Source organism: Oncorhynchus clarkii, unplaced genomic scaffold, assembly GCF_045791955.1.
Source record: "Oncorhynchus clarkii lewisi isolate Uvic-CL-2024 unplaced genomic scaffold, UVic_Ocla_1.0 unplaced_contig_1463_pilon_pilon, whole genome shotgun sequence".
Lineage (NCBI taxonomy): Eukaryota > Metazoa > Chordata > Actinopteri > Salmoniformes > Salmonidae > Oncorhynchus > Oncorhynchus clarkii.
The window spans coordinates 11,703-30,000 of NW_027260828.1; the positions used below are offsets into that span (position 1 = coordinate 11,703).

General features: G+C 48.1%; 1 protein-coding gene across 1 annotated transcript in view; it reads right to left on the bottom strand.

Moving 5' to 3' along the window:
- Positions 1-13,541: 13,541 nt before the first annotated feature.
- LOC139401832 (serine/threonine-protein kinase LMTK1-like) overlaps positions 13,542-18,298 on the bottom strand; it is a 50,642-nt gene continuing 45,885 nt past the window's right edge. The window contains exons 3-4 of the mRNA XM_071145815.1: positions 13,863-13,989; positions 13,542-13,618 (exon numbers count right to left, since the gene is read on the bottom strand). Coding sequence (XP_071001916.1) covers positions 13,590-13,618; positions 13,863-13,989 — 156 coding nt within the window. The 3' untranslated portion in view covers positions 13,542-13,589. The remainder of the gene's footprint in view (positions 13,619-13,862; positions 13,990-18,298) is intronic.

An 18,298-nucleotide genomic window follows, 5' to 3' on the forward strand; every position in this document is an offset into this window, starting at 1 on the left:
TGAGGTAAGAGGCAGGCATTGTGGCTGTGAGCTGGTGGGATGATAGACACACACAGTAACTTACACACTGTTGGGCTAAATGATATTCACCCACACAGACTGAGTTACTGCTGTATTACAAAGTGACATGTTTCTTGGTGTGGTGACATGTCTCTTGGTGTGGTGACATGTCTCTTGGTGTGGTGACATGTCTCTTGGTGTGGTGACATATCTCTTGGTGTAGTGTGGTGACATGTCTCTTGGTGTGGTGACATGTCTCTTGGTGTAGTGTGGTGACATGTCTCTTGGTGTGGTATCAAGTCTCTTGGTGCGGTGTGGTGACATGTCTCTTGGTGTGGTGACAAGTCTCTTGGTGTGGTATCAAGTCTCTTGGTGTGGTGACATGTCTCTTGGTGTGGTGACATGTCTCTTGGTGTGGTGACATGTCTCTTGGTGTGGTGACATGTCTCTTGGTGTGGTGACATGTCTCTTGGTGTAGTGTGGTGACATGTCTCTTGGTGTGGTGACATGACTCTTGGTGTGGTGTGGTGACATGTCTCTTGGTGTGGTGACATGTCTCTTGGTGTGGTGACACACATAACAGTGTGTGAGGACAGGAGCCATCTGTAACAGTGTGTGAGGACAGGAGCCATCTGTAACAGTGTGTGAGGACAGGAGCCATCTGTAACAGTGTGTGAGGACAGGAGCCATCTGTAACAGTGTGTGAGGACAGGAGCCATCTGTAACAGTGTGTGAGGACAGGAGCTATGTGTAACAGTGTGTGAGGACAGGAGCCATCTGTAACAGTGTGTGAGGACAGGAGCTATGTGTAACAGTGTGTGAGGACAGGAGCCATCTGTAACAGTGTGTGAGGACAGGAGCTATGTGTAACAGTGTGTGAGGACAGGAGCCATGTGTAACAGTGTGTGAGGACAGGAGCCATCTGTAACAGTGTGTGAGGACAGGAGCCATCTGTAACAGTGTGTGAGGACAGGAGCCATCTGTAACAGTGTGTGAGGACAGGAGCCATCTGTAACAGTGTGTGAGGACAGGAGCTATGTGTAACAGTGTGTGAGGACAGGAGCCATTTGTAACAGTGTGTGAGGACAGGAGCCATCTGTAACAGTGTGTGAGGACAGGAGCCATGTGTAACAGTGTGTGAGGACAGGAGCCATCTGTAACAGTGTGTGAGGACAGGAGCCATCTGTAACAGTGTGTGAGGACAGGAGCCATGTGTAACAGTGTGTGAGGACAGGAGCCATCTGTAACAGTGTGTGAGGACAGGAGCCATCTGTAACAGTGTGTGAGGACAGGAGCCATGTGTAACAGTGTGTGAGGACAGGAGCCATCTGTAACAGTGTGTGAGGACAGGAGCCATCTGTAACAGTGTGTGAGGACAGGAACCATCTGTAACAGTGTGTGAGGACAGGAGCCATGTGTAACAGTGTGTGAGGACAGGAGCCATCTGTAACAGTGTGTGAGGACAGGAGCCATGTGTAACAGTGTGTGAGGACAGGAGCCATCTGTAACAGTGTGTGAGGACAGGAGCCATGTGTAACAGTGTGTGAGGACAGGAGCCATCTGTAACAGTATGTGAGGACAGGAGCCATCTGTAACAGTGTGTGAGGACAGGAGCCATGTGTAACAGTGTGTGAGGACAGGAGCCATGTGTAACAGTGTGTGAGGACAGGAGCCATGTGTAACAGTGTGTGAGGACAGGAGCTATGTGTAACAGTGTGTGAGGACAGGAGCTATGTGTAACAGTGTGTGAGGACAGGAGCTATGTGTAACAGTGTGTGAGGACAGGAGCCATGTGTAACAGTGTGTGAGGACAGGAGCCATGTGTAACAGTGTGTGAGGACAGGAGCTATGTGTAACAGTGTGTGAGGACAGGAGCCATGTGTAACAGTGTGTGAGGACAGGAGCCATCTTTAACACTGTGTGAGGACAGGAGCCATGTGTAACAGTGTGTGAGGACAGGAGCTCTGTGTAACAGTGTGTGAGGACAGGAGCTATGTGTAACAGTGTGTGAGGACAGGAGCCATGTGTAACAGTGTGTGAGGACAGGAGCCATGTGTAACAGTGTGTGAGGACAGGAGCCATGTGTAACAGTGTGTGAGGACAGGAGCCATGTGTAACAGTGTGTGAGGACAGGAGCCATGTGTAACAGTGTGTGAGGACAGGAGCCATGTGTAACAGTGTGTGAGGACAGGCGCCATGTGTAACAGTGTGTGAGGACAGGAGCCATGTGTAACAGTGTGTGAGGACAGGAGCCATGTGTAACAGTGTGTGAGGACAGGAGCCATGTGTAACAGTGTGTGAGGACAGGAGCCATCTGTAACAGTGTGTGAGGACAGGAGCCATGTGTAACAGTGTGTGAGGACAGGAGCCATGTGTAACAGTGTGTGAGGACAGGAGCCATGTGTAACAGTGTGTGGGGACAGGCGCCATGTGTAACAGTGTGTGAGGACAGGAGCCATGTGTAACAGTGTGTGAGGACAGGAGCTATGTGTAACAGTGTGCGAGGACAGGAGCCATGTGTAACAGTGTGTGAGGACAGGAGCCATGTGTAACAGTGTGTGAGGACAGGCGCCATGTGTAACAGTGTGTGAGGACAGGAGCCATGTGTAACAGTGTGTGAGGACAGGAGCTATGTGTAACAGTGTGTGAGGACAGGAGCCATGTGTAACAGTGTGTGAGGACAGGAGCCATGTGTAACAGTGTGTGAGGACAGGAGCCATCTGTAACAGTGTGTGAGGACAGGAGCCATGTGTAACAGTGTGTGAGGACAGGAGCCATGTGTAACAGTGTGTGAGGACAGGAGCCATGTGTAACAGTGTGTGAGGACAGGAGCCATATGTAACAGTGTGTGAGGACAGGAGCCATGTGTAACAGTGTGTGAGGACAGGAGCCATGTGTAACAGTGTGTGAGGACAGGAGCCATGTGTAACAGTGTGTGAGGACAGGAGCCATGTGTAACAGTGTGTGAGGACAGGAGCCATGTGTAACAGTGTGTGAGGACAGGAGCTATGTGTAACAGTGTGTGAGGACAGGAGCCATGTGTAACAGTGTGTGAGGACAGGAGCTCTGTGTAACAGTGTGTGAGGACAGGAGCTATGTGTAACAGTGTGTGAGGACAGGAGCCATGTGTAACAGTGTGTGAGGACAGGCGCCATGTGTAACAGTGTGTGAGGACAGGAGCCATGTGTAACAGTGTGTGAGGACAGGAGCTATGTGTAACAGTGTGTGAGGACAGGAGCCATGTGTAACAGTGTGTGAGGACAGGAGCCATGTGTAACAGTGTGTGAGGACAGGAGCCATGTGTAACAGTGTGTGAGGACAGGAGCCATGTGTAACAGTGTGTGAGGACAGGAGCCATGTGTAACAGTGTGTGAGGACAGGAGCTATGTGTAACAGTGTGTGAGGACAGGAGCCATCTGTAACAGTGTGTGAGGACAGGAGCTATGTGTAACAGTGTGTGAGGACAGGAGCCATGTGTAACAGTGTGTGAGGACAGGAGCCATCTATAACAGTGTGTGAGGACAGGAGCCATCTGTAACAGTGTGTGAGGACAGGAGCCATCTGTAACAGTGTGTGAGGACAGGAGCCATCTGTAACAGTGTGTGAGGACAGGAGCTATGTGTAACAGTGTGTGAGGACAGGAGCCATTTGTAACAATGTGTGAGGACAGGAGCCATCTGTAACAGTGTGTGAGGACAGGAGCCATGTGTAACAGTGTGTGAGGACAGGAGCCATCTGTAACAGTGTGTGAGGACAGGAGCCATCTGTAACAGTGTGTGAGGACAGGAGCCATGTGTAACAGTGTGTGAGGACAGGAGCCATCTGTAACAGTGTGTGAGGACAGGAGCCATCTGTAACAGTGTGTGAGGACAGGAGCCATGTGTAACAGTGTGTGAGGACAGGAGCCATCTGTAACAGTGTGTGAGGACAGGAGCCATCTGTAACAGTGTGTGAGGACAGGAACCATCTGTAACAGTGTGTGAGGACAGGAGCCATGTGTAACAGTGTGTGAGGACAGGAGCCATCTGTAACAGTGTGTGAGGACAGGAGCCATGTGTAACAGTGTGTGAGGACAGGAGCCATGTGTAACAGTGTGTGAGGACAGGAGCCATCTGTAACAGTGTGTGAGGACAGGAGCCATGTGTAACAGTGTGTGAGGACAGGAGCCATCTGTAACAGTATGTGAGGACAGGAGCCATCTGTAACAGTGTGTGAGGACAGGAGCCATGTGTAACAGTGTGTGAGGACAGGAGCCATGTGTAACAGTGTGTGAGGACAGGAGCCATGTGTAACAGTGTGTGAGGACAGGAGCCATGTGTAACAGTGTGTGAGGACAGGAGATATGTGTAACAGTGTGTGAGGACAGGAGCTATGTGTAACAGTGTGTGAGGACAGGAGCTATGTGTAACAGTGTGTGAGGACAGGAGCCATGTGTAACAGTGTGTGAGGACAGGAGCTATGTGTAACAGTGTGTGAGGACAGGAGCCATGTGTAACAGTGTGTGAGGACAGGAGCCATCTTTAACACTGTGTGAGGACAGGAGCCATGTGTAACAGTGTGTGAGGACAGGAGCTCTGTGTAACAGTGTGTGAGGACAGGAGCTATGTGTAACAGTGTGTGAGGACAGGAGCCATGTGTAACAGTGTGTGAGGACAGGAGCCATGTGTAACAGTGTGTGAGGACAGGAGCCATGTGTAACAGTGTGTGAGGACAGGAGCCATGTGTAACAGTGTGTGAGGACAGGAGCCATGTGTAACAGTGTGTGAGGACAGGAGCCATGTGTAACAGTGTGTGAGGACAGGCGCCATGTGTAACAGTGTGTGAGGACATGAGCCATGTGTAACAGTGTGTGAGGACAGGAGCCATGTGTAACAGTGTGTGAGGACAGGAGCCATGTGTAACAGTGTGTGAGGACAGGAGCCATCTGTAACAGTGTGTGAGGACAGGAGCCATGTGTAACAGTGTGTGAGGACAGGAGCCATGTGTAACAGTGTGTGAGGACAGGAGCCATGTGTAACAGTGTGTGAGGACAGGCGCCATGTGTAACAGTGTGTGAGGACAGGAGCCATGTGTAACAGTGTGTGAGGACAGGAGCTATGTGTAACAGTGTGCGAGGACAGGAGCCATGTGTAACAGTGTGTGAGGACAGGAGCCATGTGTAACAGTGTGTGAGGACAGGCGCCATGTGTAACAGTGTGTGAGGACAGGAGCCATGTGTAACAGTGTGTGAGGACAGGAGCTATGTGTAACAGTGTGTGAGGACAGGAGCCATGTGTAACAGTGTGTGAGGACAGGAGCCATGTGTAACAGTGTGTGAGGACAGGAGCCATCTGTAACAGTGTGTGAGGACAGGAGCCATGTGTAACAGTGTGTGAGGACAGGAGCCATGTGTAACAGTGTGTGAGGACAGGAGCCATGTGTAACAGTGTGTGAGGACAGGAGCCATATGTAACAGTGTGTGAGGACAGGAGCCATGTGTAACAGTGTGTGAGGACAGGAGCCATGTGTAACAGTGTGTGAGGACAGGAGCCATGTGTAACAGTGTGTGAGGACAGGAGCCATGTGTAACAGTGTGTGAGGACAGGAGCTATGTGTAACAGTGTGTGAGGACAGGAGCCATGTGTAACAGTGTGTGAGGACAGGAGCTCTGTGTAACAGTGTGTGAGGACAGGAGCTATGTGTAACAGTGTGTGAGGACAGGAGCCATGTGTAACAGTGTGTGAGGACAGGCGCCATGTGTAACAGTGTGTGAGGACAGGAGCCATGTGTAACAGTGTGTGAGGACAGGAGCTATGTGTAACAGTGTGTGAGGACAGGAGCCATGTGTAACAGTGTGTGAGGACAGGAGCCATGTGTAACAGTGTGTGAGGACAGGAGCCATGTGTAACAGTGTGTGAGGACAGGAGCCATGTGTAACAGTGTGTGAGGACAGGAGCCATGTGTAACAGTGTGTGAGGACAGGAGCCATGTGTAACAGTGTGTGAGGACAGGAGCCATGTGTAACAGTGTGTGAGGACAGGAGCCATGTGTAACAGTGTGTGAGGACAGGAGCCATGTGTAACAGTGTGTGAGGACAGGAGCCATGTGTAACAGTGTGTGAGGACAGGAGCCATGTGTAACAGTGTGTGAGGACAGGAGCCATGTGTAACAGTGTGTGACGACAGTAGCTATGTGTAACAGTGTGTGAGGACAGGAGCCATGTGTAACAGTGTGTGACGACAGGAGCCATGTGTAACAGTGTGTGAGGGCAGTAGCCATGTGTAACAGTGTGTGAGGACAGGAGCCATGTGTAACAGTGTGTGAGGACAGGAGCCACGTGTAACAGTGTGTGAGGACAGGAGCCACGTGTAACAGTGTGTGAGGACAGGAGCCACGTGTAACAGTGTGTGAGGACAGGAGCCACGTGTAACAGTGTGTGAGGACAGGAGCCATATGTAACAGTGTGTGAGGACAGGAGCCATGTGTAACAGTGTGTGAGGACAGGAGCCATGTGTAACAGTGTGTGAGGACAGGAGCCATGTGTAACAGTGTGTGAGGACAGGAGCCATGTGTAACAGTGTGTGAGGACAGGCGCCATGTGTAACAGTGTGTGAGGACAGGAGCCATGTGTAACAGTGTGTGAGGACAGGAGCCATGTGTAACAGTGTGTGAGGACAGGAGCCATGTGTAACAGTGTGTGAGGACAGGAGCCATCTGTAACAGTGTGTGAGGACAGGAGCCATGTGTAACAGTGTGTGAGGACAGGAGCCATGTGTAACAGTGTGTGAGGACAGGAGCCATGTGTAACAGTGTGTGAGGACAGGCGCCATGTGTAACAGTGTGTGAGGACAGGAGCCATGTGTAACAGTGTGTGAGGACAGGAGCTATGTGTAACAGTGTGCGAGGACAGGAGCCATGTGTAACAGTGTGTGAGGACAGGCGCCATGTGTAACAGTGTGTGAGGACAGGAGCCATGTGTAACAGTGTGTGAGGACAGGAGCTATGTGTAACAGTGTGTGAGGACAGGAGCCATGTGTAACAGTGTGTGAGGACAGGAGCCATGTGTAACAGTGTGTGAGGACAGGAGCCATGTGTAACAGTGTGTGAGGACAGGAGCCATGTGTAACAGTGTGTGAGCACAGGAGCCATGTGTAACAGTGTGTGAGGACAGGAGCCATGTGTAACAGTGTGTGAGGACAGGAGCCATGTGTAACAGTGTGTGAGGACAGGAGCCACGTGTAACAGTGTGTGAGGACAGGAGCCACGTGTAACAGTGTGTGAGGACAGGATCCATGTGTAACAGTGTGTGAGGACAGGAGACATGTGTAACAGTGTGTGAGGACAGGAGCCATGTGTAACAGTGTGTGAGGACAGGAGCCATGTGTAACAGTGTGTGAGGACAGGAGCCATGTGTAACAGTGTGTGAGGACAGGAGCCATCTGTAACAGTGTGTGAGGACAGGAGCTATGTGTAACAGTGTGTGAGGACAGGAGCCATGTGTAACAGTGTGTGAGGACAGGAGCCATGTGTAACAGTGTGTGAGGACAGGAGCTATGTGTAACAGTGTGTGAGGACAGGAGCCATGTGTAACAGTGTGTGAGGACAGGAGCCATGTGTAACAGTGTGTGAGGACAGGAGCCATGTGTAACAGTGTGTGAGGACAGGAGCCATGTGTAACAGTGTGTGAGGACAGGAGCCATGTGTAACAGTGTGTGAGGACAGGAGCCATGTGTAACAGTGTGTGAGGACAGGGCCATCTGTAACAGTGTGTGAGGACAGGAGCCATGTGTAACAGTGTGTGAGGACAGGAGCCATGTGTAACAGTGTGTGAGGACAGGAGCCATGTGTAACAGTGTGTGAGGACAGGCGCCATGTGTAACAGTGTGTGAGGACAGGAGCCATGTGTAACAGTGTGTGAGGACAGGAGCTATGTGTAACAGTGTGCGAGGACAGGAGCCATGTGTAACAGTGTGTGAGGACAGGCGCCATGTGTAACAGTGTGTGAGGACAGGAGCCATGTGTAACAGTGTGTGAGGACAGGAGCTATGTGTAACAGTGTGTGAGGACAGGAGCCATGTGTAACAGTGTGTGAGGACAGGAGCCATGTGTAACAGTGTGTGAGGACAGGAGCCATGTGTAACAGTGTGTGAGGACAGGAGCCATGTGTAACAGTGTGTGAGGACAGGAGCCATGTGTAACAGTGTGTGAGGACAGGAGCCATGTGTAACAGTGTGTGAGGACAGGAGCCATGTGTAACAGTGTGTGAGGACAGGAGCCATGTGTAACAGTGTGTGAGGACAGGAGCCACGTGTAACAGTGTGTGAGGACAGGAGCCATGTGTAACAGTGTGTGAGGACAGGAGCCATGTGTAACAGTGTGTGAGGACAGGAGACATGTGTAACAGTGTGTGAGGACAGGAGCCATGTGTAACAGTGTGTGAGGACAGGAGCCATGTGTAACAGTGTGTGAGGACAGGAGCCATGTGTAACAGTGTGTGAGGACAGGAGCCATCTGTAACAGTGTGTGAGGACAGGAGCTATGTGTAACAGTGTGTGAGGACAGGAGCCATGTGTAACAGTGTGTGAGGACAGGAGCCATGTGTAACAGTGTGTGACGACAGTAGCTATGTGTAACAGTGTGTGAGGACAGGAGCCATGTGTAACAGTGTGTGAGGACAGGAGCCATGTGTAACAGTGTGTGACGACAGTAGCTATGTGTAACAGTGTGTGACGACAGGAGCCATGTGTAACAGTGTGTGAGGACAGGAGCCATGTGTAACAGTGTGTGAGGACAGGAGCCATGTGTAACAGTGTGTGAGGACAGGAGCCATGTGTAACAGTGTGTGAGGACAGGAGCCATCTGTAACAGTGTGTGAGGACAGGATCCATCTGTAACAGTGTGTGAGGACAGGAGCCATGTGTAACAGTGTGTGAGGACAGGAGCCATGTGTAACAGTGTGTGAGGACAGGAGCCATGTGTAACAGTGTGTGAGGACAGGAGCCATGTGTAACAGTGTGTGAGGACAGGAGCCACCTGTAACAGTGTGTGAGGACAGGAGCCATCTGTAACAGTGTGTGAGGACAGGAGCCATCTGTAACAGTGTGTGAGGACAGGAGCCATCTGTAACAGTGTGTGAGGACAGGAGCCATGTGTAGCAGTGTGTGAGGACAGTAGCCATGTGTAACAGTGTGTGAGGACAGGAGCCATGTGTAACAGTGTGTGAGGACAGGAGCCATGTGTAACAGTGTGTGAGGACAGGAGCCATCTGTAACAGTGTGTGAGGACAGGAGCCATGTGTAACAGTGTGTGAGGACAGGAGCCATGTGTAACAGTGTGTGAGGACAGGAGCCATGTGTAACAGTGTGTGAGGACAGGAGCCATCTGTAACAGTGTGTGAGGACAGGAGCCATGTGTAACAGTGTGTGACGACAGTAGCTATGTGTGTATTGTATGTAGTAAATATGTATGGTTAAAGTTATTTTGAAATGCCTGATGAACAATGTGCTATAGAATAAGGATGATCCTGTCAGACTTATAGCTGGCTTGACCTTGATAAACAGTATACATCCCAAATGGCACCCTGTTCGCTATATAGTGCACTACACAAGCATTTCACTACACCCACAATAACATCTGCTAAATATGTGTATGTGGCCAATAAAATGTGATTTTACTTTAGACCAGGGACCATAGTGCTCTGGTCAGAAGTAGTGCACAATGTAGGGAATAGGGTGCCATTTGGGAAGCAGATGTATTCCATACAGACATCATTACTTCTACTGTCAATTCACTTCAGCTTATGAGAGTAGGCCTTCTTCTACTTCCGGATGCTATGTGCATGACGAGAGGGAGGGAGGGAGGGAGGGAGGGACAAAGTAAAAAATAAGGCAAAGTCTTCTGATGCTTTGTTGATTTCAAAAAAAGCATTAACTCAATTTGACATGAGGGTCTGCTATACAAATTAACGGAAAGTGGTGTTGGGGGAAAAACATACAACATTATAAGATCCATGTACACAAACAACAAGTGTGTGGTTAAAATTGGCAAAAAACACACATTTCTTCCCTCAGGGCCGTGGGGTGAGACAGGGATGTAGCTTAAGCCCCACCCTCTTCAACATATATATCAACGAATTGGCGAGGGCACTAGAACAGTCTGCAGCATCCGGCCTCACCCTATTAGAATCTGAAGTCAAATGTCTACTGTTTGCTGATGACCAGGTGCTTCTGTCACCAACCAAGGAGGGCCAACAGCAGCACCTATATCTTCTGCACAGATTCTGCCAGACCTGGACCCTGACAGTAAATCTCAGTAAGACAAAAATAATGGTGTTCCAAAAAAGGTCCAGTCGCCAGGACCACAAATACAAATTCCATCTAGACATCTTTGCCCTAGAGCACACAAAAAATTATACATACCTTGGCCGAAATATTAGCGCCACAGGTAACTTCCACAAAGCTGTGAACGATCTGAGAGACAAGGCAAGAAGGGCATTCTATGCCATCAAAAGGAAAATAAAATTCAACATACCAATTAGGATCTGGCTAAAAAATACTTGAATCAGTCATAGAGCCCATTGCCCTTTATGGTTGTGAGGTCTGGGGTCCGCTCACCAACCAAGACTTCACAAAATGGGACAAACACCAAATTGAGACTCTGCATGCAGAATTCTGCAAAAATATCCTCAATGTACAATGTAAAACACCAAATAATGAACACAGAGCAGAATTAGGACGATACCCGCTAATTATCAAAATGCAGAAAAGAGCCGTTAAATTCTACAACCACCTAAAAGGAAGTGATTCACAAACCTTCCATTACAAAACCATCACCTACAGAGAGATGAACCTGGAGAAGAGTCCCCTAAGCAAGCTGGTCCTGGGGCTCTGTTCACAAACACAAACAGACCCCACAGAGCCCAAGGACAGCAACATAATTAGACCCAACCAAATCATGAGAAAACCAAAAAGATAATTACTTGACACATTGGAAAGAATTAACAAAAATAGAGCAAACTGGAATGCTGTTTGGCCCTAAACAGAGAGTACACAATGGCAGAATACCTGACCACTGTGACTGACCCAAACTTAAGGAAAGCTTTGACTATGTACAGACTCAGTGAGCATAGCCTTGCTATTGAGAAAGGCCGCCGCAGGCAGACCTGGCTCTCAAGAGAAGACAGGCTATGTGCACACTGCCCACAAAATTATGTGGAAACTGAGATGCACTTCCTAACCTCCTGCCCACTGTATGACCATATTAGAGGCACATATTTCCTTCAGATTACACAGATCCACAAAGAATTTGAAAACAAATCCAATTTTGATAAACTCCCATATCTACTGGGTGAAATACCACAGTGTGCCATCACAGCAGCAAGATTTGTGACATGTTGCCAGAAGAAAAGGTCAACCAGTGAAGAACAAACACCATTGTCATTACAACCTATATTTATTTTTGATTTATTTTCCCTTTTGTACTTTAACCATTTGCACATCGTTACAACACTGTATATAGACATAATATGACATTTGTAATGTCTTTATTCCTTTGGAAGTTCTGTGAGTGTAATGTTTACTGTTCATTTTTATTGTTTATTTCACTTTTGTATATTATCTACTTCACTTCACTTCATATGTTTCCCATGCCAATAAAGCCCCTTGAATTGAACTGAATTGAAATAAGAGAGAGAGAGAGAGAGAAAGAGAGAGAGAGAGAGAAAAAGAGAGACAGAGAGAGAGAATTAAGTATAAATAATGTGTATGTATGTGTGGGAGACTTTCTGTTTCTGACTGCAGAGTTTAAAAGACAGCAGCACAGAGTCAATAGCACTGAGATTCAGGACCACAGAGAAACAGAGGACGGAGAGGAAGAGGAGGAGGAGGTTAGATGAACAGGAAAATGATGCATCCAGACCAGAGCCAATCCCTCTTTCCTCCTCCTCTCCTCTCCCCTCCTACTCTCCTCTCCTCTCCTCTCTCCTCCTCCTCTCCCCTCCTCCTCTCCTCTCTCCTCCTCCTCTCCCCTCCTACTCTCCTCTCCTCTCTCCTCGTCCTCCTCTCCCCTCCTACTCTCCTCTCTCCTCCTCCTCTCCCCTCCTACTCTACTCTCCTCTCCTCTCTCCTTTTTTCAACAGTTGTTTTCATTGAATCACCAAAATCAATCCCCCTCTTTAAAAAAAACAATTCCAATCCCTCCTTTCTCCTCTGTCCTCTCCTCTCTCCCCCACTCTCTCCCCCCTCTCCCACCCCTCCTTTCTCCTCTATCCTCTCTTCTCTCCCCCACTCTCTCCCCCTCTCCCACCCCTCCTTTCTCCTCTGTCCTCTCCTCTCTCCCCCACTCTCTCCCCCTCTCCCACCCCTCCTTTCTCCTCTGTTCTCTGTTCTCTCCCCCTCTCCCATCCCTCCTTTCTCCTCGGCCCTCTGTTCTCTCCTCTCTCCCCCTTTCCCACCCCTCCATTCTCCTCTGTCCGCGGTTCTCTCCTCTCTCCCATACTCTCTCCCCTCTCCCACCCCTACGTTCTCCTCTGTTCTCTCCTCTCTCCCCCACTCTCTCCCCCCTCCCAACCCTCCTTTCGCCTCTGTCCTCTGCTGTGTCCCCCACTCTCTCTCTCCCTCTCCCCATCTCCTCTCCTCCTCTCCTCTCTTCCCCACTCTCCTCTCCTCACCCTGCAACACCTGAACCAATCATACGCCGTAGCTATGGAGGACAGGAGGGAGGGAGGCAATTGGCTGCTAGCCTGACGCTGACTTGTCCAATCCCTGCTCATGCTCACATCCTGGGATTCAGAGCACAACACACACACACACACGCACACACACACACACACACACGCACACACACCATGAAGTATAGCAAACAGCTGACAGCCCAGAGAATAAGAGAGCGTGAGGGTTATAGCTTCCTTCCTCCCCAATGTGCTCCAGCTCTCTTGCATTCCACACACACACACACACACACACACACACACACACACACACACACACACACACACACACACACACACACACACACAAACTGCCACGGAGCACTGCAGCAGGCCAGCCTCATTCTGCATTACGCAACAGACAGATGTTACAGTGAGAGAGAGAGGGTGAGGGAGAGGAGGGGAGATGGAGGAAGAGTGGAAAAGAGAGCATGTCTGTGCTCTGTCCCTGTTTGTCAGGAAATTCTCACCATCTCTCAAATTAACAACCCAGTGTGCAGGCCAATGTTCTGATGATGTTCTGATAATGTTCTGATGATGGGGTATGATGATGTTCTGATGATGTTCTGATGATAGGGTATGATGGTGTTCTGATGATGGGGTATGATGGTGTTCTGATGATGTTATGATGATGGAGTATGATGGTGTTCTGATGATGTTATGATGATAGGGTATGATGATGTTCTGATGATGTTATGATGATAGGGTGTGATGGTGTTCTGATGATGGGGTATGATGATGTTATGATGATAGGGTATGATGATGTTCTGATGATGGGGTATGATGATGTTATGATGATAGGGTATGATGGTGTTCTGATGATGTTCTGATGATGTTCTGATGATGGGGTATGATGATGGCCCTGCTGGGTCCACGTATGCATTCCAAATGGCACCATAACGCACTACAAGTCCCGTGGTCCAACGTTGTGCACTTTGTAGGGAATTGGGTGCCATTTGGATTAGTACAGCCTGGAGTGTGGACCTGAGACAACTCTAGTAACACTCAATTGAGTAATCAAGCAATTTGACTGATTAACCCAGGGCTAGACTTGACGTTTAATTACTTGAGAAGAGAGGAGAGGAGAGAAGAGACAGCCTTATGGGTCATAGGTGATATATAGAGTTGAAAGTTCAAAGGTCATAGGTGATGGGTCATAGATAGACTAGGATCTTACTGGATCGTCCGGGCTGTTTGGAGACGGGAAGGGAGACCTCAGTGAGGGGGAGGATGTAGACTTCAGGTCCATTCTGAGACGAGGCCAGGTCAGCCTGGTACTCCTCTCCCTCTGTGTTCTCAAACTCCTGGTGGGAGGGGAGAGAAGACACTGGGGTTAGTGTGTATGTGACATGGAGGAAGAGAGAGGGGGGGGGGGCAGAGAGAGAGAGAGAGCGACAAGAAATAATTTGTATGCATGTGTGGGTCACAGAGAGAAAGTGCGTGCCTGCGTGTGTGTGTGTGTATGATTCAATAACACAGTGTGTTTAGTCATCTGAGTGTTCATGCCTTCTGCATTAAAGGGATAATCCACCACAAATCACTCATTCCTGTGGTTAACAGTGTTAAATAACACTAGTAAGTGAAGAAAAAATGTTTCATTTTGTCATTATAACAAGGTTGGTGGCAACATGTGAAAATCGTTCTGGAAATCTGTTGCAGCTCAAGCCGACTACAAAACCCACAATGCAATGCTCTCTCTATGGGCTAGCAAATGCAGCTACACACAGTACTATCAAAGCCAATATCAGCATGTGAAGTAGCTAGCTAGCTGTAAAATGTAGGAGTCTATCTCACCGGGTTCAACTTGCAGTTCCTCTCTGCCCAGAGCTATAGCAACAATGGCCCTTTCTTATGTTTACCACAGGCACACTGAGAGATGCTACTTGAAGGAGAAACTGAGTTGAATCATTTGGTCCACTGTTTAGATTGAGCACATCTAAGAGACATACATGAGGATATAAACCGATGGATGTGTTCTAGACCATGTTCTGGAGTGAAGGTAATAGACCAGTATGCCCATGTCATCTATTGGCTGATTTGGCGATCTGGAGTGAAGGTAATTGTGATAAAATCATTGTGAAATGTGATAGTGTGTCATCACCTATTTCCAGTAATGAGAATTATGTAGCTAAGTGATAGGCCACACAAGCTCACAGAACGGGACCTCCAAGTGCTGAACCGTGTAAAAGATTGTCCGTCCTCGGTTGCAACACTAACTACCGAGTTCTAAACTGCTTCTTGGAAGCAATATCAGCACAAGAACTGTTTGTCGGGAACTTCATGAAATGGGTTTCCGTGGCAGAGCAGCCGCACACAAGCCTAAGATCCCCATGTGCAACGCTAAGGGTCGGCTGGAGTGGTGTAACGCATGCTGCCATTGGCCTCTGGAGCAGTGGAAACATTCTTTGGAGTGATGAATCACACTTCACTATCTGGCAGTCCGATAGACGAATCTGGGTTTGTCGGTTCCCAGGGGAACGCTACCTGCCTGAATGTATAGTGCCAACTGTAAAGTCTGGTGGAGGAGGAATAATGGTCTGGGGCTGTTTTTCATTGTTCGGGCTAGGCCTCTTTGTTCCAGGGAAGGGAAATCTTAATCAAATCGAATTGTATTTGTCACATGCACCGAATACAACATGTGTAGACCTTACAGTGAAATGCTTACTTACAAGCCCTTAACCAACAATACAGTTTTAAGAAAAATAAGTGTTACGGTGTATGGCGCTACAGCATACAATGACATTCTAGACGATTCTCTGCTTCCAACTTTGTGGCAACAGTTTGGGAAGGCCCTTTCCTGTTTCAATATGACAAAGTGAGGTCCATACAGAAATGGTTTGTCGAGATTGGTGGGGAAGAACTTGACTGGCCTGCACAGAGCCCTGACCTCAACTCCATCGAACATCTTTGGGATGAATTGGAACGCCGATTGCGAGCCAGGCCTAATCGCCCAACATCAGTGCCCGAACTCACTAATGCTCTCGTGGCTGAATGGAAGAAGGTCCCCACAGCAATGTTCCTACATCTAGTGGAAAGCCTTCCCAGAAGAGTGGAGGCTTTTATAGCAGCAAAGGGGGGACCAACTCCATATTAATGGCCATGATTTTGAAATGTGATTTACGACAAGCAAGTGTCCACATACTTTTGGTCATGTAGTGTATATACAACACCAGGTGACTACCTCATGAAGCTGGTTGAGAGAAGGCCAAGAGTGGCCAAAGCTGTCGTCAAGGCAAAGAGTGGCTACTTTGAAGAAAATCAAATATTTTAAATATATTTTGATTTGGTTCCTACATGATTCCATATGTGTTATTTCATAGTTTATGTCTTCTTCACTATTACTCTAGAATGTAGATGTCACGCCCTGGTCTTAGTATTTTGTGTTTTCTTTATTTATTTGGTCAGGCCAGGGTGTGACATGTTTTTTTTAATGTGGTGTGTTTTGTCTTGGGGTTTTTGTTGGGTATTGGGTTTGTGGCTTAGTGGGGGTATCTAGCATAGTCTATGGCTGTCTGGAGTGGTTCTCAATCAGAGGCAGGTGTTTATCGTTGTCTCTGATTGGGAACCATATTTAGTCAGCCATATTCTTTGAGTGTTTCGTGGGTGATTGTTCCTGTCTCTGTGTTTGTTTGTGCACCAGTATAGGCTGTTAGGTTTTCTCGTTTCGGTTCTTGTTTTGTTAGTTTATTCATGTATAGTTTCTCTATTAAAGAACCATGAATAGAAACCACGCTGCGTTTTGGTCCGCCTCTCCTTCAGCCCAAGAAAACCGTAACAGTAGAAAATAGTAAAAATAAAGAAAAACCCTGGAATGAGTAGGTGTGTCCAAACGTTTGACTGGTGCTGTCTATATAGGAGAGAGAGAGAGTAGGGATGGATGGAAAGGGCGAGACACATCTTGTCTTCTGTTCTCTCCTCGTCTGCAGGGATCCCAGCAGAACAACACCATAGACTAGACTAGACTAGACACCATAGACTAACTGAGTGTCCCGAATGGCACACTATTCCCTATGTAGTGCACTACTTTAGACCAGGGCCCTGCACTCTATAGGGAATAGGGTGCCATTTGGGACACAGCCTGGGAGAGCTTGGCAGACGTGCAGCACAGTTCTGTCTGAAGTACAGCTGGAGAAATAGACACGCCCTCAATTACATTTACACTTCAATTGATTTATTAGCATGATGTCACAATGTACATCTCTCTCTTTCAATAGAGGGATACACAGAGTGTTGCTAGGAGGAAGTGGAATGCTGACCTCTTCCTCCATCTCTACTCTGGGTCCCCTTCCTCCTCCTCCTATCATGCCTCAACTTTCTTCCTACTGTCTTGAGATTTGGCTCTAAACTGCTTATTTTCACAAAACAACAGATCTGATGAATATGATCCACAAGCAGAAACAGACAGTTGTACAACCCTTCCTTCTAACCCTGCCTGCTAGACACAAACAGAACACATCCCCTCTGTCCCTTCTAAACACCAGTGTCTCTTTACACTCTGAACACCAGTGTCTCTTTACAATCTAAACACCAGTGTCTCTTTACACTCTGAACACCAGTGTGTCTTTACACTCTGAACACCAGTGTCTCTTTACACTCTGAACACCAGTGTCTCTTTACACTCTGAACACCAGTGTCTCTTTACACTCTGAACACCAGTGTCTCTTTACACTCTGAACACCAGTCTCTCTTTACACTCTGAACACCAGTGTCTCTTTACACTCTGAACACCAGTGTCTCTTTACACTCTGAACACCAGTGTGTCTTTACACTCTGCACACCAGTGTCTCTTTACACTCTGAACACCAGTGTCTCTTTACACTCTGAACACCAGTGTCTCTTTACACTCTGAACACCAGTGTCTCTTTACACTCTGAACACCAGTGTCTCTTTACACTCTGAACACCAGTGTGTCTTTACACTCTGAACACCAGTGTCTCTTTACACTCTGAACACCAGTGTCTCTTTACACTCTAAACACCTCCAGCAGCTACAGAGTACCACGCTGCCAATCCCTCTTCAGAGACTGTGTTTGTACAGGGAGAGAGTGGCTGGCAATACTGCTCTGTTCTCAACTACTGAGCCATCCATTATTTACCTAATGAACTATAGCACAGAACAAACCTATCTAGAGGAGAGAAGAGAGGGGAGGGGAGGGGAGGTGAAGAGAACAAGGGGAATGGAATCATGCAAGACAACGCTTCACTGCGACAGAAAAACCCCTCTGCTCTGATTCATAAGACTGATTAAAAGATAGCACCCTTTTGCTTCTCATTCACAACACCACCTGTCTGTCTCAGGAACAGAGCATGAAAGACAGAAAGAAAGAAAGAAAGAAAGAGAGAGAGAATGAGAAAGAGAAAGAAAGAAAGAAAGAAAAAGAAAGAGAGCGAGAAAGAGAGAGAGTGAAAGAAAGAAAGAAAGAAAGAGGAGACATGACAGAGAAGAGCGAACGGACGAGAAGACTAGAAATGAGAAAAGGCCATACCCTTTACTAAACACTGTACACTCTCCTCTCTTCTCTTTTCTCTAAACACTTATAACACCCAACCACAGACCTGAGTCTGTCTGTCCGTCCCACAGAGTGGTCACAGTGAAAGAAGGATGACATAAAGA